This window comes from Pavona decussata, unplaced genomic scaffold (assembly GCF_977016875.1).
Source record: "Pavona decussata unplaced genomic scaffold, jaPavDecu1.1 SCAFFOLD_236, whole genome shotgun sequence".
In the NCBI taxonomy this organism is placed as follows: Eukaryota; Metazoa; Cnidaria; class Anthozoa; order Scleractinia; family Agariciidae; genus Pavona; species Pavona decussata.
Genome location: NW_028145641.1, coordinates 92,501 through 114,540, shown reverse-complemented (window position 1 = coordinate 114,540; position 22,040 = coordinate 92,501). Strand labels below are relative to the sequence as shown.

General features: G+C 37.7%; 1 protein-coding gene across 2 annotated transcripts in view; it reads left to right on the top strand.

Moving 5' to 3' along the window:
* Positions 1–22,040, top strand: part of LOC146457874 (hemicentin-1-like) — a 289,647-nt gene that overhangs the window by 176,928 nt on the left and 90,679 nt on the right. Inside the window, exons 5-8 of one of the 2 annotated variants that reach the window (XM_085091411.1) lie at positions 11,945–12,202; positions 12,339–12,605; positions 13,992–14,249; positions 14,410–14,676. In XM_085091411.1, coding sequence (XP_084947537.1) covers positions 11,945–12,202; positions 12,339–12,605; positions 13,992–14,249; positions 14,410–14,676 — 1,050 coding nt within the window. The remainder of the gene's footprint in view (positions 1–11,944; positions 12,203–12,338; positions 12,606–13,991; positions 14,250–14,409; positions 14,677–22,040) is intronic. The other variant, XM_085091412.1, reaches the window with a different exon arrangement.

The following is a 22,040-nucleotide window of genomic DNA, read 5'->3' as shown; positions in this document are numbered from 1 at the left end:
AGCAAAAGTTAGTCATATTTCAAATTATTTTTACTTCAAGATCTGAACTCCAAAGGAAAAATTTCACGCATTTAGGCCGGGCATGAAATGTAGTGCGACGCTTTGTTCAACAGATTCCCCTTCGTGAGATCAGCTCGAGCAAAGTAGCCTGCGTAGCTGGCGGTTTTTATGGGTGGGCTCACCGCAAAGCCGGGCACGAGGGCCAAAACGATTTGAATAGTACAAGAATGGGTATTTCTCGTGACATAATCCGGCAAAGATATAATTTCTTTTAGCTTTCAAGGAAGTGTCCGTAGCCCTCTTAATTTCAATTACTGATTTGTGATCTGCATTCACGAGTTGGCTCACAGGAGCCTTTGATTCAATTAAGAAAGCTTATTCTCTGTTTATGTGTGTCTTGATTCACAATTTCTTCACCACGCGATCTTTATATAAACAATGGGAAATGTGAACGCGTAAACAAGCCGAAATCCTTCAGTGCATACCAAATAAGATCAAATTTTAGCTTTACAATTTTGGCATTGACTAGAGCTGTTCATTTACCCTTCCGCAACACAACATTGCTTTTTTACTGCAATATTCTACAAAAATAAGGCAGTAGCCACATGCAGTCATAGACTGGCTGGTGATGTCTTGTCAATCATGATGGAGGAAAATTTTAAAACTGGGTACTTAATTGGGGTCCGATTCAACGATGAGTCTGAAACGTTACAGTGGCTTAACACTAAATAAGGTTCTTAATATTTATCATCCTTGTAAAGTCTGAGATACTTTCCTCCCACAGTTTTTTACGAGTATAATAAATATATAATTTAATATAATAATTATAATTTTCGTAAGTTTTGGAAATGCTATATTTTGGTGTTAATAAAAATGTTAATGAAACACGATGAAAGCCCAAATCGAGAAGTCACTTCCAGCACATCCCGTGTAAATGATTGGTGTCTAGGCTTCCTAGTTTTTCGCAAAGTGATTTTCTCCAGACCTCTAACGCTGCATTACAAGTGGTGAAACTTGAGGCCCGTTTCCACGACCGAAAAAAATAGAACGGCTAGGATAAAAAGACGAACGGCTCTGACAAAATTTGACGTGAAAACGGTACTTGAACCGTTCCACTCTTATCCGTTCCGTTCCTAAAAAGGTCCATAGGCGGCTATGGACCCCTTTGGGAACGGAACCGATAAAAAACGGTTCCGTACCCACATTTTTGTTTTCTTTTCAACGTGTAAACGCTCGCCCTTTTTTTGATACCGTTCTGTTACGTTTTTTCTGAGCCCGTAGTACTCCATGTCAGTTGTTTAGCGTACGTCGCATGCTTGTTAGGCTTTTAAAATTCTTCAGCGAAAAATGGCGGAGAAGAACAGAGCGAAAGCAACTAAAGCGTCCAACCAACGCAGGGAATAGTACTTGGACTGATGAGGAAACGGAGACTTTGCTTGATATATGTTCTTCAGAAGAAACCAGAAAAGTGCTTGTAAATCCATGATTGTGGGAGATACGCACAGTGTACTGTATGTGTAAGCGCATATGAACAACTAATCGAAGCAGTTTTGTTTAATTATCGCGGGCTCTATCGTTACCGGTCTCGAAGAAACAACGTGTAAACGGTCTACCCCGTTCCAAGTGGCTCTCAAGTACCGTGTCTTTTTCTGTTAGGTACATTACAGAATTTGTAGGTGTAAACAGGAGATTTCGTCTGGAACCGGTACTTGTTTCTAACCGAGCCGTTCCTTCTCTTTTAACGTGTAAACGGGCCTTTGGTTACCTTTCAAGTGTCTAAATGGAAGAAAGGCAGGGCAGTGACGTTTTTTCCAAGATGAAATAGATTTACCAGAAACAGTTCTCCAGAATTTCTTAAAACTTACTGTTAGAGGATATAATACATCTACATGTGGATTCTAATTTTAAGCAATCATTGTTGTTTGTTTATACCCTTTTCAAGGTTTTATGTTGCTAAAAACCCTATAGAACCTTTTGGCTCCTATAAATTTAGTACGTTTAAGGCTCAGTTGTAGAAGCAGTGCCAAAATGTGATGTTAAGTGTTCTTTTTTTATTTATAATTTAGCATTTGTGTTGTATCTTCCATGCACCGAATACAACCGCTGAAATTAATTTAATGAAAGTAGTAAACCCGTTAATTTGTAAACTTCATCGCGAAATCGAACTTGACTCAAAATTATTTTCATGGGCTTTTATTGGTGTTTGTAGCTTGTTTAATAAACAGTCGAACCAGCGAGCGTTTGGCGTTTCGCTTACAAGATGTAGAAAGTGAAAATTGCGAAAAGTAGAATACATGGGGGTGTTGCCGTGTAACGGTTAAAATTCAGGTGTGAAACTGTCAGTCAGAAGAATGTATGGTGAATGAAAAGTAATCATCTCCAAAAATAGAGCTAAAAAATGATCGGAGAATTAAAAACAGTTCTAATTTAACGAACTGATGAAACAAGATTTAAGTCAAAGAACACAAGAGGATGGGACGGATCATAGCAACAATATAGAGCAATGTTCTCAGATCTATTTAACAGAAGTTGCCGTATCAATACTTTGAATATCTATAAGTGACAAGAAAAAACGTCGTAATGCATTGTGGAACATTTCAAATAGGTCTACGGTTTGCCTCAAAGAGTAAGCAAAGTCAGCTTATAAAACTTTATAAAACACAACTTACTACTGACAGTTATGCATTTAAGTTATTACAGTATGTTCTGTGATGTTAACTAAAATGTTTTTTTTTTCTCGAAAGCAGGTAAGTTACATGTTTGTAGCAATCATCGGTAATCTTCTGTATACTTAAATTTGTGGAAAAATTTAAATTGTTCTTTGGTTTGCTTCAAAGAGTATAAACAAAGTAAAATAATAAAACTAAACGAAACACTACTTACTACAGTTATACATGTAAGGTATTACAGCTAGTAGTGTGGACTGTAACTCATCTGGATAAAAAAATGCAGGTTTTGGTGGAAAAAGCATGTCATTGACTACGGCACCAGGTGGAACTTTATTCTTAGATAAATATTTTTCAATGATGACACAGCCATTCAAATGTCAACACTTATTTTGCCGAGTAAATCGTTATCCACATCTGGACTTCGTTCTCTTTGCTTAGCAGTAGACGATACACTATGTTTATACCATAAAGGCTGGTTCACACGTCGAATGCAAACGCAAGTAAAATGAGATACGCACGCGCATTTCAGTACCCCAACATGGCACAATCTTGTTCCCAGAGTCCGCGTTACCCTAGACCAGCAGTCGGGAAACGAGGACTCTGGGAACGAGATTAAGGATGGACGCCATCTTTGTTTGAACTTAAACCGTAGAGGCATGGAACGAGCATTTTTTATCTTCCGTTTGCCCTTGCGTTACCCCGGTTCACCACAGGTCACCAAAGCGTATGTGACACAGGTGACCATGCAGGTTTTACTGTTTGACCGCACATCCTCCTCCTTGGCATATGGTGAGGCAGATAAGCGAGTGCTTAAGTTTCAAGCAAGTTTTAGCGAGGTTTTCGAAGTGCTCTCCTCAAATGACGGGATAAATTTCATTCAATTTCGACTTGTAGTTTCCAACCTTTTATTTACATAATACAGTGATGCACGTGGACCAGCCCCTGAGAGATAAACCGCTCAAAACGGCGTTTTGAAGCAGCACTGAGAAGCCTTGAAAACACAACAAAACACAGCGGGTAATCTTTTTCAGCCTTTATTATAATTTTTGTGGGTTGTTGTGGGAATATTGTTGTCTAAATTTCGATTTAATTTTAACGCCATACAAACTCTTATATCACGTTTGCATGGTTAACTGTGTCATATACGCTTTGGTGACCTGTGGGTTCACACGTGTGAAATGCAAATGGAAGTGCAAGGAAATGAAGAAATTTCCATTATTTGCGTTGGCACTTGCGCTTGCGTTTTCTTTTGCGTTGTGGTAGTTCACACGTGTATTTGCTTGTGCTTGCGTTTGCGTTGCTCGTGTGAACCAGCCATAACTGGTCATAGCAGCTATACAGTCACATAAACTGGTCCATTGTTCACAATTCTGTAAAAATTTTGTTATCATATCTTTTAAAGATTTTGTTTGTTTTTGTTGATTTTCATCGTATGTGTTTGTCTTTCGACTTATATCACTAATATCTTATATCACTATCACTTTCCACTTATATCACTGTCCTATATTCTCTCAAATGTGCATTACTTTTCTGTTTGTCTCCCAACAGTTTTTCTTTTTTCCTATATTCTGTCATGTACGCATTGTGCTTTCTCTTCAAGTCATTCTTTTTTGGCAGAGCAGAGTCAGTTTCAGACATCACCAAAACTGTGTTATTGCCAATCAAGCTTGGTACAAAAGTTGAATGGTACTGTTGAAACATATTGTAGTTCATCTATGTGACCTAAATCACAGGCAGCTTAAGCTTTCGTCACTAGAGAACGGGACGATGAACTTTGGATCTGTAACAGCTTGGATAATGAGGTTATCACATCATGCACCTTTTGACATACATATTTGTTAGGTTTTCTATCCAGGAACTTCAGTATTGCTTTCAATCACCTCTCGGGATGTTCTTTTAGATATTGAACTCTAATATTCAAATGAAACAGGATCACCATAATTATAATTAACAATTGAAGGGATTCCCGCAAAGGGGCGTATATCGCTTTTTTGGTGAAACTTTTCTTTTCGCAGGATCTCGCTGATTCTTTACATACGGATTTGTTTTGACATGAAGAATGTCGTTCTTGACTTTTTTTCGCTGTTTTCTTGCATTTGTTTTCGAGAAAAACGGGGACCCTTACACAACTAGGTTTGCTGGAACAAAGACTGGAATGTGTAAAAATCGGATCCATATAGGATCTCACAAAACGGCTCTTTTCAGAGCTAACAAATAAAGAAAAGTCGTGGCCAACAATATTTTGTTTTCGTGCATTATTTTTGTGAGGTTTTCTTACTGATTGAGGTATAGTTATGATTAAAAGTGTGTCTTAATGCGATGTGTGAGAAGAAATCTTGTAAATCGCACTGTGCGGGGTCGTACTCAGGGCCTTTCGGATTTTTCCGACCCCATTCGTGCGAACGGCCCTTACACGAGAATTCGCGATTTTCCAACTCGTAAAGCTTGTGCAGGGGTTCCGGGCTATATCCTAGGTGCCTGAATTCTCTACAAAACCTTGAATTTGGTCGTTTCATGAAACTCACCTTGCTGTTTTGCCGAGAACGCCAAAGAAATGTTTCAAAGTTTTTGGCGCAGGTACTGAGCGTCATTGTTTCTGTCATTTTAACTTTTCTTGACGTTTTTGCTAAATTTTCATTCTTGAAATGAACGCTGTTCCCCAGATAAATGAGTTGAAAAATCGCGAATTGTTTCAAGTAAAGTCAGGCTGGCTGGTACAAAACTACACTTACCCGGGAGGGGTGTGTGTAGCTTGTTGCCTGTCAGCGTGGCACATTTTAGTACTCGTGCCCATTGTAGGTTTGACCGTGAATTTGTCATGACATTCCAGCGACACGGCGCTTCTCTGCGGCAAAATAGCGGGCGGTTTTGAACTCAACTTTGTTTTCAACAAAGGCTTTTGTCTCAATAAATGAACGAGAAAGAGTTACTCTGGAAGGCCCTTACATCATTTTTTCGGCATATGCTGAGGCACGCAGAAGTCCTCAAATGAGGGTTCAAATCGGATTTCAAGTTTTCCAACCTTGTCATTTACATAGTACAGGGCCATTTGACCAGCCGCGGAGGGATAAACCGTTCAAAACCTCGGAAGCTCTGACACGCCATGAGAGCACAGCAAAACACACCAGGTGAGCTTTTTGACGTTTTATTGTAATTTTTGAAGGTTTTTCAGAGACTATTGTTGCGTTTTTTTGGGAGAATCCAAAAACGGATTTGTGATCTCAGATCATTTAGATCATGGTGCATCAGAGGAACCGACGAATCCTTGTCCAGAGTGGATTCGTCGGTGTTATTAAAGTGTCGATGTATTTAGCCTAGGTAGACTAATTGGGGACACTAACTAACTAATCTGAGATCAAAAATCCGTTCTTAGATGCTCCCAGATAAACGCACCCTTATTTTCGATCGAATTTGGACGCTATAAACTCTTATTGCTAACTTCGAAACTCGTGTCCAATCTCGTACCCAGATCTTTTCACTCTTCGGGAGAGAACATCTCGTAGAATCCGCTTTCATCAATTGCGTTCCCAGAGGCTGTGTTCCTTTTTGAAGGCAAGGAAGCAAGACCGTGGATTCAGAGCAGAAAAACGCAAAAAGCATGAGCGAACTGTACACCAACGAGAAATTTAAAAAATTATTACAGTTATTATGGTACCGCAGATATCCCAGTAGGTAGCGATAATTTTCCCACACAATAAGATAGCTGCAGAGGTATCCTTACTGTGGCTCGATCTTCTTATAGCTTCTTAAACTTAAAAACAATTTTAAAGCCTTCAATGTTCCCGCGGCGTGTAAAAAAATCGCCTATACAGATCTGTATAAGGTCGAGGGATCAACCGAGGGTAGGGATATAGTTAATCTTTAATTAATAACTGAGTTTGCCAAAGTATACAATTGTTTGCCAGAGTGGATTTTCATTTGTTTTTCGCAAGGATGTAATTATCGGTGTCGAGGGTTCAATTTCATGCGATGCCTTCTTAACACTAAACAGCCCTCCTTTTTAAATAAAATGTTCGTCCTATTCCTTAAATATTTCTTTTTTAAATAAGACTTTCTTTATTAAATACTACAGTAACTTTCTTTATTAAATACTTCAGCCTCCAGTTATACTCCAGTACTTATCCAAGCTTCAATCGACGTGTGAGAAAGTCTGTTTTTGACCCGGTGTGTGTATCTAAGCTCAGGTGAATTACGCAAGACGCGTAACAATATTTAGCTGCAGAGGTCAACTGAAGGCAGGAAAAATGTCTTTCCTTACAGAAACTTCCCAAACAATTAACAATTATTGGATGAGGTTAACCGAGATCAATAATTGTTTTATCATTCGATCACCGAATTTGTTTTTCATAATTTTGATCAACTAAAGATGTCAAATCACTCTTATGACAGCTCAAGAAAGCGATCTGCCATTTTCATACAAGAGCGTGGTTTCAGTTACGCATGAGCAGAATATTATTCGCAGCAAAACACGGTTGGACAGTATTGCGCATAAGCAGACCATTATCTGTAGGCAGGAGGCAGTTATTTGCAAGTCACATGGTTTGCTCTCGGCCAATGAAAAGAAGGGAAAAATGCATGAAATGATAATTTTTTTTGTTAGTCTATCATAGCGCTCACTATGGCATGACCACCAATGACCACTGCGAGGCCGGTGCAGTGCTTTACCAACTGAGCTATCAAGCCAACTGGGAGCTGGTCAGTTGGTAGAGCACTGCACCGGTATCGCAGAGGTCATGGGTTCGAACCCCGTTCAAGCCTGAATTTTTTTCCAGGCTTTCTTTTGGCGACTATTTAAGTTGCGTAAATAAATTCGAGGATCTTTCTTCTATTTAATCTTTTACCCGCAGTTCATACATATCAGTTTCATATATTCAAATTTATTTAAAAATAATGCTCTTTTGTAAAAAATGTTCTGTTGACTCTAATCGAACTTTCTCTACAAACAAGAGTAAGCTGTTTCTTGTTTCATGATATATGAATGTCCCTATGCTTTCATTAAAATTATTCTGCAGGTAAACAGGGACCCTGCCAACATTGCAATCAGACACAAGTTTCCTAATACGAGATTCACGTTTCGTGTATAGAAGCTCCCTCTAGGCATCCTCAATATAGTTTCGCTTGAAAATTCCATCGCCTGACGATGTACAAGTTTACCTACTCTTCTTTGTAATCGTTCCAATGTTCCACTGTTTCCTTGACCACAGTTGTGCCAGACAGCATCCCAATACTCGAGTATAGGTAGGACCATTGTTTTATACATTCGGTTAGTTTCTTAGTTAAGAGTGGTTTCAACCTTTTGAAAGTGCCCAGTGTTTTATAGACCTTCTTATCATTTAAAATGATAAGTTCTCATCCAGCACCTTGCCAAGATATTTGACAGATGTACACTTTTTGACTGGTTGGCCGTTGAGGCGGACATCTACATCTCTAAAACCTGAAATTAAAGTCTCAGACGTTGTGGAGTATCAAAGGTTATAAGCTCCGTTTTTTATGTTAAGCACAAGTCTGTTTTCTTCCAACAAATATAACAGAGGTTTGATAACTCAAGGTTGAGTCTTACCTCTATTTCTGATGGCGAAGATGGCGAGAAATACAGGACTTTATCATCTGCGTGCATCGTTATGTTTGAGAACTGAAAACATAATGGCAAATCATTTATATACAGAGTTGAAAGTATGGGACCCAAGGCACTGCGTTGGGGAACTCCATAATTAACGGCTTCAGCACTCGTGAGTTGCTCACCAATACTAACCACATGCTTTCTGTCCGTCATGTAATTTTCAAACCAGGCTAATGGATTGTCCAGTAAGCCAAATTGGCATAGCTCTACAAGAAGACCATCGTGTGGGACAGTGTCAAATGCCCTCTTAAGATCGATAAATAAATTGCCGGTTACCCTCTTTGAATCCAGATTTCTTAGAATTGTATTGCACAGATGTATAGCAGCTGTCTGGGTTGAACCCTATTGTTAATTAATTGATTCTTCATCGTGTGGGACAGTATTAAATGCCTTCTTATTAAAGATCGGTAAATTAATTGCCGGTTAACCTCTCTGAATCCAGATTTCTTAGAATTCTATCGCGCAGATGTATAGCAGCTGTCTGGGTCGAACCCTATTGTTAATTAATTGATTCTTCGTTTTGGTTTAGCATACGTTTCTATGACAAATCTTTTTCTTCTCTTTTTCGTCACAGAGTTTCATACAATCAGCACAAGTCTGGTAATTAATTTGACCAAAAGCACAGCCATTGTGAATGTGAGCTTCACCCTGACCTGTAGTGCAGAGGCCAATCCACCAAGAAGATGTCGACAAAATAGAGAGCAAGATTTGTCGAATGTCTCGTCATCTGGTAGTAGTTCTTAAACGCTTACAACTTCAGTAACTGAAAGAGTAAATCAGGGGACCAACAACTGCATTCCATTCAACGATTATGGGCATGGGTCCACAACACTGAGAATGGTCACAGTGATTTGTAAGTGCAGTGGGATACCGATTTTTTGAACCTCCTGGGGAACTAAATTTGGTTCGAAAAAGCGGGAGTTCCAAAAATCGGAGGTAAAAATCTGACCGAAGCAAATCCAAGGGAACCAACTTTTGGTTCGAAGAATCGGGAGTTTCGAAAAATGAAGGGTTCGAATAATGGAGATTCCTCTAAAATAGCATTTAATACTTCCAACCAATGAAATCAAATACGACAACAAAGTATTATCTGGGAGAAAGGGGTGTATTGTATGGGGATGAAGTACTCGAGTTGCTGATAGAAAACACGTAGGATCACACAGGTCAGGTGCTTTGCAACGAGAGGACCTAATCCTCTCAGGTCAGGTGGTGCCTGATCCCTGATTTTGCACCCATTGTTACCATGATGACAGGACTATCCTTGGGGCCCACTCTACCAAAATAGCTGACCATTTGAGTCTATGGGGCAAAGCACGACCTGTATGGAGCACTTCATCCCCTCCCAAGGTTTTTTTTACTTCACAAACATCAAATCTGAAAAATCGTACAAATGACCTTAACCTGGTAAACTAACAGGTCACTAATGATAAACACTAAAGCCCTGGTCAAACGGTGATGATTGTTGATGATTGTTGGAACGCGCGCTCTCGTTTGACCACCAACTATCACGCGCAATCATCGACAATCACGCAGTTTGAGCGTGTTCAAATTCTTCATGATTGTTGATGATAGTTTTCCTCGTTTGACCACCCGCATGATTGTTGATGATAGTTTGATAGTTTAGTGAGCTCACCAAAAAGATAATTAAGAAACAGCATAGAGTGACAAAAGCAAAATAAAGCTCACTCTCGAAAGAGCTGACCGAAAAACTATCATCAACAATCATGTAGAATTTGAACACGCTCAAACTGCGTGATTTTCGATGATTGCGCGTGATAGTTGGTGGTCAAACGAGAGCGCGCGTTCCAACAATCATCAACAATCATCACCGTTTGACGAGGGCTTAAGATTCGGAAAAAAAACAGAATGCTTAAGTTACAATTATGGGCAGACATACTGCCTGAAGACACCCGTAAGCGTTAAGTTAATGACTGTAAAATTTGTAGCTAAATCTTAATGAGCAGACATGCTCCATGAGCCCAAAACAGTACTTTGCTGGATAATAACTGTAACATTTGTAACGAAATCTCAATGGGCAGACAGACACAATAAGCCCAAAACAGCACTGGGCTGAATACTAATTAACTATAACAATTGTAATAATGTCTCAATAGGCAGACATGCTGCACAAGTCCAAGCACAAGGTCACTATATACAATTCTGGTAACAAAATCCCTCTGCATTAGGGATTAACATAATACGGAAAAAATGAAAAATGTAAACTATAGTTCATAGGAGTTCATAGGACTGGAAGTCCATAGAGAAGATTGCAAAGTATAATTATACAATTAACATTTAACACTACTATGTAAGAGTTAGAAAAAAAGGCTTTTGTATTATACTTGAACAGAATCTGTTAACAGTCGAGAAGAATCATGCTAAGAAAAACAAGGGGGAGGGTGGGTGGTAATTTTATGACCAACGCTTAGAAAGATCAGAGATTCGTCACAAAAAACAAGGACATGCAGGTGAACACGCATGGTCTTGATTGACACAGCAGAAAAGCTGCAATGTAATACACCATTTCCGATATATTAAAATTCTAGCTTGGCTACGAGGCTTGGGGGAATGAAACGAAAGAAATTAATTATTCATCTCTGAACCTCAATAAAATATTTCTTGTTTTATTCCCCCAAGCCTCGTAGCCAAGCTAGAATTTTAATATATCGGAAATGGTGTATTGGCCCACGGAGAGCAAAACATGCCTGGCATAACTGGGGTGGATTTGACATTTAGACGTAACAATCAAACTGTTTGACTAATGCTTGCAGATTGTGTGACAGTCCTATTTAAGCTCATATTACTTTTCATATCTTCTTTTCATAATAAATTGGCTTCAATGATGATTATTACTTTTATTATTATTATTATTATTATTATTATTATTATTATTACTATTATTATTATTATTATTATTATTATTATTATTATTATTACTTATAATTATTGTTTATTTATTTTTTGCTGTATTAAGGCTCCATATATTGTGCGTTAAAAACTGCGATCATTCAAAGTTCCTGCTTTTCTTTAATCGGAAGCTTGTGTCAAAAGTAACAGAATGGATATTTTAGTTTTATCAAATTTCCGTTACCCCTATCGTAACGCTCAATGTTCATTCGGTAGATACCGTGTATTAACAAGACACCTCCCTATTTTCATACAGTTTCCACTTCTAGAACTTGCTTGCTATTCACACTGCTACATTGAAATTTTAAACCAGCTTTCTGCCATAAGGTACTGGTATTTTAGATTTTAATTTATTCTTTGTTTATTCGGTGTATTCCTTTTCCACAAAAGACGTACCACTTTACACTAGCCTCACAAATGTAACAACTAATACTACGTTTTTATTTGACATTTTAAACCATCTTTTACGGTTCTAGTATTTTTACAGTGTAATTCCCATCGACCACTCTTTGCATGCATTTTTCATTATAGATGGACCATTCAACACGAGACTCACTAGTCCTTCAAGTAACACTACAGTACTACGTGGCTCTACCGTGTCTGTTAAATGCAGATTTCAGACTGCTCCTCTTCCTAGGATCACAAACTACATTCTCATTTGACATTTTGAACTATCTTTTAGGCCGTAAGGTTCTGGTATTTTGACAGTGTAATTCACAACATTATTTGCATACATTCAACATTACAGATGGACCATTCAATACAAGGCTCACTACTAACCCAAGTAACACTACAGTGCTACGTGGCTCTGCTGTGTCTCTTAACTGCAGTACAGATGCCAATCCAGATGCTCACGTGTATCAGTTCTACTTTAACAATGGCTATATTGGCAACAGCAGCTCAGGTGTGTTTAATGTCACTGTAAACCAAGATGGAGTTTACACCTGTGTTCCTATCAACAAAGTCGGCTCGGGAGACAATGCTACTGTTAGCATCACTGTTAATGGTGAGTCACGAAAGAAAACCATTTTACTTAATTAAAGCAATTATTGCATCATTTCATATTATAAGTTTTTTTTATTTCTGATGAATTAATTGTCATTACCTAGGTAAGCTAACGCTTAAATCGATTTACTTTGCAGTTGCTCCATCAGTAGAGATAAACGCAACAACAAGCACTTTAGTGGAGGGATACAATATAGCATTGTTTTGTAATAAATCTGGCAAACCCGACCCTGTCATAACATGGACAAGAATTGGGAGTTTTGAGGTCCTGTCCAACACCTTATTACTCACAGTTGCAAATGTCCGCAGACCTGGAAACCCTGATAACTTGATCCAGTATCAGTGTACAGCCAGTAATGGAGTGGAGAATCCTGCGATAGCTGTTGCAAATGTAACAGTTTACTGTAAGTCCGTAGCGTTAGATATACTTAATTTTGCCTTTAATGTTCTCTGGGATGCGGTGAAGCAATTGACCTTTTCTGGATATAGTCCACAAAAATGCAAAAATCATACTGCGCATGTAAATAAGGTGGAAATTTAAAACAAGATTTATTAAACTGGTGGGAGATAACAGCAAAGAAGAAGAAGATATTCTATAAAAATATATTAACGAAGGGTCTGAAAATAGTTTGCCGAGACACGGCCAGCACGCAGCCAACAAATCATCAATTATTACAAGACTTGGTCAAACAGCCCGCCCACAACGGTAAAAAGTATCTGGAAACCAGACGATAAAGTGTCGGCCTACGGTCAGACGACATTGTAATCGGGGCAATCGTTAACTTTCCTAACACAATTACGCTAAAATACACCTTTGATGGCAGCTTTCAATAATTAAACAAATCAAAAGGGCTGAGACGTTAAAGCCAAACAGAAAAAAAATTACTGCAACGCAATCCACAATTCGTAAGTTTCATAGTAAAGTGCAGCAAATACCTGTTGAAGAAAAAAATAAAGTAATGAGAGTACAAGTCAGCGGTTGTTTTGCAAGTTATCAGGTTGTTGCTGTTTGGTCCTTTTCATCTTTAATTTTTTGCGGATCGAAGACAGCAGATTTCGAGGGTTTTGACCCATTATTGACTGCTTAGTAGCGGTTTGTTGTCATTACCAATATGAATGATGCTACTCGTATGTAATCCACCTAAAATCGTTGTGCATGCTAGGTACAATGTCAACTTTGAGTAATAATCCTGGAATCGGCAAAAACGTGGCCAGCTTCAATTTGTTGTATGGAATGTTGGTGAATTAGCTTTCGCCTCGGACGTACGTCCGATTTCCTCCCCAGGTCAACCGACTTCACACACTTAGGAGTCGCACCATACCTGCAGATTTTTGTCGCAGTTGCGATAAAAGTCATGCTTCTTCACAATACAATACAATACAATACAATACAACACAACACAACACAACACAACACAATACAATACAATACAACACAATACAATACAAGACAAGACAAGACAAGACAATGCAAGACAATACAAGACAATACAATACAATGCTTTATTAATTCTCTCCGAAGGGTTTCTCAGAACTAATTTACAATATGTATATAAAATACAGCTAAAAGCTAACAATATAAAATATAATAACTTACATATTCTTGATATAATAACAACGTAAAATTGCTACTGCTAATAATAGTCAACAACCGGTGTCCTTTTTTTTTTCATTAATTCTGCCTTTGCATGCTTTTTGAATGAAGATATAATATCGTATTTTACATCTTGAGGATCTGGTATTTTGACAGGGTAATTCAGACCATTCTTTGTATGCATTTTATATTATAGATGGACCATTCAATACAACGCTCACTACCACTCCAAGTAACACTACAGTGCTACGTGGCTCCACTGTGTCTCTTAACTGCAGTACAGATGCCAATCCAGATGCCTACTTGTATCAGTTCTACTTTAACAATGACTCTATTGGTAACAGCAGCTCAGGTGTGTTTAATGTCACTGTTGACAAAGATGGAGTTTACACCTGTGTTCCTATCAACGAAGTCGGCTCGGGAGACAATGCTACTGTTAACATCACTGTTAATGGTGAGTCACGAAAGAAAACCATTTAACTTAATTAAAGCAATTATTGCATGCAAAGCTTTTATGGCTAAAGCGCAGTTCATATTATAAGATTTTTTTTATTTCTGATTAATTAATTATTATTACCTAGGTAAGCTAACGCTTAAATCGATTTACTTTGCAGTTGCTCCATCAGTAGAAATAAACGCAACAACAAGCACTGTAGTGGAGGGAAACAATATAGCATTGTTTTGTAATAAATCTGGCAAACCCGACCCTGTCATAACATGGACAAGAATTTGGGATTCTGAGATCCTCTCCAACACCTTATTACTCACAGTTGAAAATGTGCAGAGACCTGGAAACCCTGATAACTTGATCCAGTATCAGTGCACAGCAAGTAATAGAGTGGAGAATCCTGCGATAGCTGTTGCAAATGTCACTGTTTACTGTAAGTCTGTAGCGTTAGATATATTTAATTTTGCTTTTAATGTTCTTTGGGATGTGGTAAAGCAATTTACCTTTTCAGGATATAATCCACAAAAATACTAAGGTTTTACTACGCATGTAGATAAGGTGGAAGTTTAAAACAGCATTTTATTAAACTGGTGGGAGGTAACAGCAATTAGAAGATATTCTTTACTAATATATTGACGAAGGGTCTGTAAGAAGTTGGCCAAGACATGGCCAGTACACATCCAACAAATCGCCAGTTATTACAAGACTTGGTCAAACAGCCGAAGTATCTGGTCAAAGTATCTGGAAACCAGACAATAGAGTGTCGGCCTACGACACGTCAACATTATAATCGGGCAATCGTTAAGTTTCCTAACACAATTATTCTAAAATACACCTTTAATGGCAGCTTTCAAAAATTAAGCAAATCAAAAGGGCTGAGCCGTATAAGCAAAACAAAACAAAAACAAAAAATCATGACAACACAATCCACAATTTGTATCTTAAACTACATAAGTTTCATAGTAAAGAGCAGCAAATACCTGTTGAAGAAAACAAGATAATAAGAGTTTAACAAGTGAGCGGTTGTTTTGCGACATATCAGGTTGTTGCTGTTTGGTATGTACAAACATACATACATAATCTTTATTTAAACACGATATTATTCAAAGCTGTTAGCTTTTGGGGTCGTGTATTAACTTCTAAACTAACCTAATCTACGTTACATTAGAATATTTCAGCTATAATAATAGTCAATAGTAGGTAAATAGTAGACAAGATTCTGTTGTTTATATCGTGTGGTTGATGCAGATGTGCAGTTAAACTTAAAATCCTTAAAAAAGTTCTCAGCGCTGACCCGCTTCCTGAGATGGTTAAAGTTCGGGGACGCCGCTGCCTCCTTGTCGTTGTAATTAACAAAATTCCATTAAGATGAGCCTCTATATAAGAGAGGATCCTTCATATATCTTTAATATTTTGCAGATCGCAGACAGCAGATTTCAAGGGTTTTGGCCTATTATTGACTGCTTAGTAGCGAGATTGTTGTCATTACCAATATGAATGCTGCTACTCGTATTCAATCCACCTAAAATCTATTTAGCTATTTAGGCACGGTGAAGTGGTTTACTTTTCCTGTTATCCCTATTGAAGAGTGAAGTCTTACGTGAATGTCCTCCATAATGTAAGAATTTACCACTATGGGTTCGGTCAATAAACTTAACCTTGTTCCCGGAGCGGATTCGAAGTGTTGTATCGGACTTATCTTCGAATTGTCTTTGGAAGTATTCGAAAATATTAAAAAGAATCAGACATTGAATAGTGAATGACTTTCAGACCGCATTCAGAAATTTTTGGTAAATTCTTGTGAAAATAGTCGGGCGTTTGCAGCAATTTAAATGACCAGAAACGTTTGAAGTAAGATATCAACGATGAACGTTGTGGGAATGGGAAATGGGAAATGACCACAAATGCTGGAGGTAATGCGTTAACAATGCGTGAGAGTGCATCAGAGTTTCCATAAGGAAAAAAGCAAACAAACAAACAAACAAACAAACAAAAAAAAAATAAAATAAAAGTTTTCTCATGTTACTGAAATTTTCGGTGACAAAGGCAAGAAAACGTTAGTTTTTTCTTCACAATTCAATCCAAATTTCTGAGGCTGCGATGGAACAAATAATGTTGCAGGGAATGCACCGTAGGGCACCCAGAAGCAAAATTTTGATGTACAGTTTCATGGCCAGTCGACTCCTGGTAACCCGAACTTTCAATGGAAAAAAAACAAAACAAAACACAGGAGACCGTGGGGAAGTGTTGTTGTCGTTCCGAGGTTTTTGACACGTCACGACTGATGCAGCATTATGTACGAGTTATTTAACTTCTGACAAGAAAGTTCCTTCCGTCTTTTGCGCTTCGGAAATATTTTGGGGGAATTATGAATGGATGGGATATCAACAAGCATAAGCTATCATGTAGCCAATATTACAGTGCACAGTGTTTTGTGCAAGGAGCAAGCGAATGTATTTGACATATTTGACTGTAAAGATCTTTATTTATGTTTTTATTATTATTTTTTTTTTTTATTGAGGAAGTTTTCGCATAGGGCTAACCTCCAAACTTTCTTTTCTAGATGTACTTTGCTTCTTAGTTCTTTTATTTGTATATATAGTCTGCGACGATTTTCAAGAATAACCCCGGAGCAAAAAGAGGCGCTTTTGAAGGAGGCAGTGTTAATCTTTTAACTTGAATAGAATTCAAGCAATAGAGCACTCGAAGGAATCTCTCAGTTGTATGCGGAGATTCAGCAGTTACAAGCTGAAAGCCTTAAAAATAATCTGTTCCTTCTCGAACGGTTTGCAGGTATTACGAACCTTCTGTTGGCAGAGTAATACCTCGGTATCGTACAGTACATGGGTTCGAATCCCGTTGAAGGCTGAATTTTATTTCAGGCGTTCTTTTCGCAATTGCTTAAATTACTTATAATAGTTAGATTGTGTCTTACTCACTAAGATTTATTGAGTCAGTGTCTTGTACAAAACAACTTTCAAGAAAAATTATTTTTTGAGCGCTTTTGAAGAAAAGTTGAAACTGAGGAGAAAAAAGGAGGGTAAAATTTAAGAAAAAGCAAGAAAATAAATAGTGAGATATCTTCAAATCCCTGGTGATTTACTAACCCTGTGCGTTTGTGCTTCTTAGATTCGCCATCAGCTACGGGTAGAGGCCAGAATGTTACTACGACTGTGGGAACCTTTGCATCACTTTCTTGCCCAGTTGATGGAAACCCTGAACCTAGCATTACATGGTATAGGGGAAGTAATACCTGTGGAACTTTCATGTACAATGCAAAAGTGTTGAAATTTCTTCAAACTACGTTAGATGACACAGGATGTTATACTTGTTCTGCAAGTAACTATTTGGGAACTGTCAGTATCACTCAATGCCTCGTGATTAGTAAGTAACACATTCCTGTACAAGAAAAGTTATAGAAATTCACAGTTTTTACAACGCTTGTAGTTTTTTTGCTTGCCCCTCACCCAGTCTACATATTCCCTTCGACACGTTTGGCGTGATGACTTAGTCCGGGATAGGAGATGATACAATATTTGGCTTGAGGTTCTGCGAAACGTTTCTTTCTGGTCCCATTAGTCATCCAGAGTGACAATTATGATTATGATGTTTATGAAATCTTACATTTTATTTTTAATGAAAGCAAATTGGGGACGTTCAAAATGGTTTTAGCCAAAGAAGAGGCTTACAAGACCACTAATAACCTCTAAGTATTTCAATTTTTTTTGTGCTCATGCTAAACATGTACAATTTTTGTTTATATAATCCCATTTTGTGAAATTTATTTTTCTTATTTTTCTGCGTCTACAAGAAAGATGTCCCAAAAGTAACTAGTTCGAAAAAAAAGGACAAAAGTTTTTATTGCGGTAGATATTTATTGTAGAGTATAATGGGGCGCATTTATGCCCATCACCATCTGTTAAATCATTCTGTTTACAACTTTATCTAAGTCTTTACATCTTGTCTGCTGTTAAACGTTAGCCAAAAAACAAAAGCAACTACAACAAAAAACAGAACGATGCGTCATAATCAACTTGTGCCAGAAACATTTCTCCCTCGTCACTAGTTAGTAAAACTGTGACACAACTAAAAAGCAGTTGCACGGTTTTAGGAGCTCCACTACTTTGGATAGTACAATACCTCTTCCAGATCTCTATTTTCATTGGTTCCTTTAGTACAGTAGCTCCCATTGTTTTCTGCGGGGGATCCATTGTTCCCACCACTACTTCACATGCCAAGGTGTGATTATTAACCTCAAGACAATAATGAAATAGGTTTTCCTTGTTTTCGTACAGACGTTTTGTTCCTTCATAAACCATCTATATCTATATGTGCAGACGTTAGGGTTAAGTTCATTTCGTAAGCTAATGCTTTTCTCTTTACTCATACTGAGAAGAACCGGTAGCACCTACCACAGCGTTTCAAACTACACAAAAAGGTAAAGAGTTTGTTTTCATAACTACACACTTGCTATACTTGGTTAGTAGAACACACATTGAATTACGTTCCACATCAGCTATCCGGTTACTCTTAATTTTTTTTCCTGGTACATTCTGTTTTGCCCAAACCCCTGCCCTCTATTTGTCCTGAATGCTTTGTGACAGATACAAAACTTTCACTTTAGCAGATTCAATTAACAATTTACAGTATTTGTAGGAAACATAATTTGCCTACTCTCATTTTACGGTTTCGTTCGATTGCTAATTGTAAATTGCTTATATCATCTTGTTTTGCCATAAGGCAGAGATCATGTCTCACCTTTTCCTGAGTTTTCTTGAGGTTAGATTTTACAGCTCAAACACGCGGTACAAAATGTTGCTTCTCTGATATTTTTGTGCAAACTTTTAATTATGAAATTTAATTAGTATATATTTCCTAACTGTGACCCCACATTAAATGGCTGCATGCCAAGAATCGTTGCAAACCACAAAATCAAGAATTATGGGTCTTTTAAGCTTCATATTCGTAAAGAAAACTGAACATGCGGTGTACTGGCGTTAGTAAATCATCATGTATAGTTCATTATGCTAACAAATTTCTGCACTTTTTTGCATAAGCCAAAGAGGACGTTCACCTTGTAACCCTAACCATAACCAACAAAGACTGTAACAATTTCCCAGAGGATGAGTTTCGCACAGAGGTATGAAATACGTTTGGTTATCTTGAATCACTTGGAAACAAACTTAACTGGGAGTGCATTTTCTTTCACAGCCATTTTCATTAAAAAAGTAGGCTTGTGTGGAATTATTGACATCAAGTTGTACATAATGCGTGTCTTTGGTGTGAACATACTTAATGGATGGTCTTTACGTACAGACAGTTGCTTTCAACGCAGTCAGTAGCTGGTGTTGGCTTCGTTCCTAATTAGATTTTTTCCTTTTTAGATTAAGAAGATCCTAGAACGCTTGAAAAGTGTCGATATTACAGTCCGGTATGGTAATCTTTCCTCTTTTCATGTTTTCTATGCCTTTTAACCAGAATGTCTCGTTGTTTTTGTTTGCTGAGAGAAAAACATTCCGTGTAATACCTTATGAAAAAAAGTAATTTACTGGTGGCTATGAGCATGGAATGCTATAGCCTGTTCTAGTGCAGTTTTTGGTCTTTTAGTTTTCTATTCCCTTTGATACCCCCCCCCCCCCCCCTACAGAATCTAAGGACAGTTTGTAATTTATCACTGGGCATTGCACGTTTCTTTAGGGTATTATTTGAACCCCCTCTGTCATTCTGTTTTTTCCTTCTTATTATTATTTTAATCAATATCTACAAACACGTGTTTCGTTTAAGTGAACCAAACTCCATAAACACGTTCAGTGAGTAAATGTTATTTCATGGGTGGTCTTAACAAGAGCTTCGTTGTAATTGATACCATTGGGAAAAAAATAAGGTACATTCTGCGTTTTTGTATACTTTGGCTACATTTGGATCATCTGGTAGTGAAGAGCACAATGGTGGCCACGGTTTATAATATCAAATTGCATGGAACAAGAGGGGGCGAGGGGAAGGGGTCTCGTAACAGATGTTTGAAAAGGTTGAATCTTTCAAATTGTAAGATTGTTTGACATGGAATCTATGTAAGGGATGATTACATATCTATGTCAGCAACTTTAGGCTGTCACACTAGAAAAATTAAAATCTTTCCTAACTGATAACTTGTCGAACAGGAGCAGTTGAAAAATCTGACAAATTTTATTTGTTTAGGTGTGGCAGTGCGATTGTTGATCTTCTTCTGCGATTCAATCAAAGCTTAAGTGAAAACGATGTGATATCTGCACTCAAGACTGCTGCAGAACAAGACAATTTTGGAACCTTTAATGTAGATCCCAATTCAATAAAAGCAACTCCATCCTCAACCACTTCTTCGTCCCCTACCAGCGCTGGAGGTACACCAGGTATAGTAGCCGCATTGTTTCACATCTAGTTTTGATTTTGTTTAAACGAGTTTGAATAACAGTTGAATAAAATTTGCTTTTATATATACTGTAGGTCATTAGTCAATTGCTTACTATTTGAAGAAGAAAAATACAACAACAAAACAAAGGAAAAAGAAACGCGGTTTTATTAAATGACGCTGAAGCGGCGTCCGAAGATGTTCAGGAATGTTCAATAAAACGTTCTGTGCCGTGTTTTTTTTAAAGCCTGCCAATTTACGTATCTAGAGTAGATTTTAATGAATTTGTTCGTGTTTCAAATGCTTCCTTATTTATTTTTCTTCACAGAATGTGAATGCTCCTGCAAAGACACCATGTTCCTAGCGATCATCGGGGTTCTTGGGTTGATTATCATTCTTCTCATTATAATCATAATTTGGCAGCACAAGAAAGGTAAATTATAGAGTGAAGTATTTTTCAGGCAACTGATCTTACGATTACCTTACTGAATAATGACTTTTATCTCATTTCACAGGAACTGCAGGAAAGAAAAGGTACGGATTTTGATTAAAAAAAGAAGATAATCAGCAAACATTTTAAGATCAATTAATTTCTAGTATTTCAAGGGAGAATCTGATCGAATGCTTTGTGACAAGGTATTTTGTTTCTCCTTTGTTCAAATTGATAAGCACAATTGTTTCGGCGGTTGCATTTACGTTAATCGGCTTTCAGAGACTTATGCTCGTACTATACAATTTTGTCGCTTACTTTCCTTTTCTCATTTTATTATTGAATGTTAATTAATTAAACATAATAGACGAAAGCTTCCAGTGCAAAATAACAATAAGCGGTGTCCTGTTTATAGTCAACAGAGCCGAATTAAATAAGAATTAACTTTCCTGCAAACACCTATGTTCTATCCTTAGACAATATGAGGTGCCTCCTGACGATAAAGGATTCTATGACGTAAGTCTTTCTTTAGTTGTACAATTTCGCCTTTCACCCAATGTATGAAATCATTTTTGATTCCTTCTGAAATAAAGTCTATTAATTTTAGACTTACACTATGAAGAGACAAAACATATTTCCTTTTTCAGAATGAAGTAGAAATGGATGACGTTAATGCCAGTCATCTTGGACAAAGTAGCTCCACTCAACAGCTAACAACGCCCGGTGCTACATACATGGACCTACAAAACTGCACCCGTCAATCACAAAGTCCTTCTCCAGTTGCCGAATACGCGCCCCTTAATCTACAGACACGCTCCTGGGAAGTAGCAAAAAACAACGTGACTGTGGAAAAGATTATTGGTAAAGGCGCTTTTGGTCAGGTTGCTAAGGGAACGGCAATGGAACTTCCGTTCAGGCCCGGACAGACGACTGTTGCTATAAAAATGCTGAAAGGTAACACTTTCTTAAAACTGGTTTG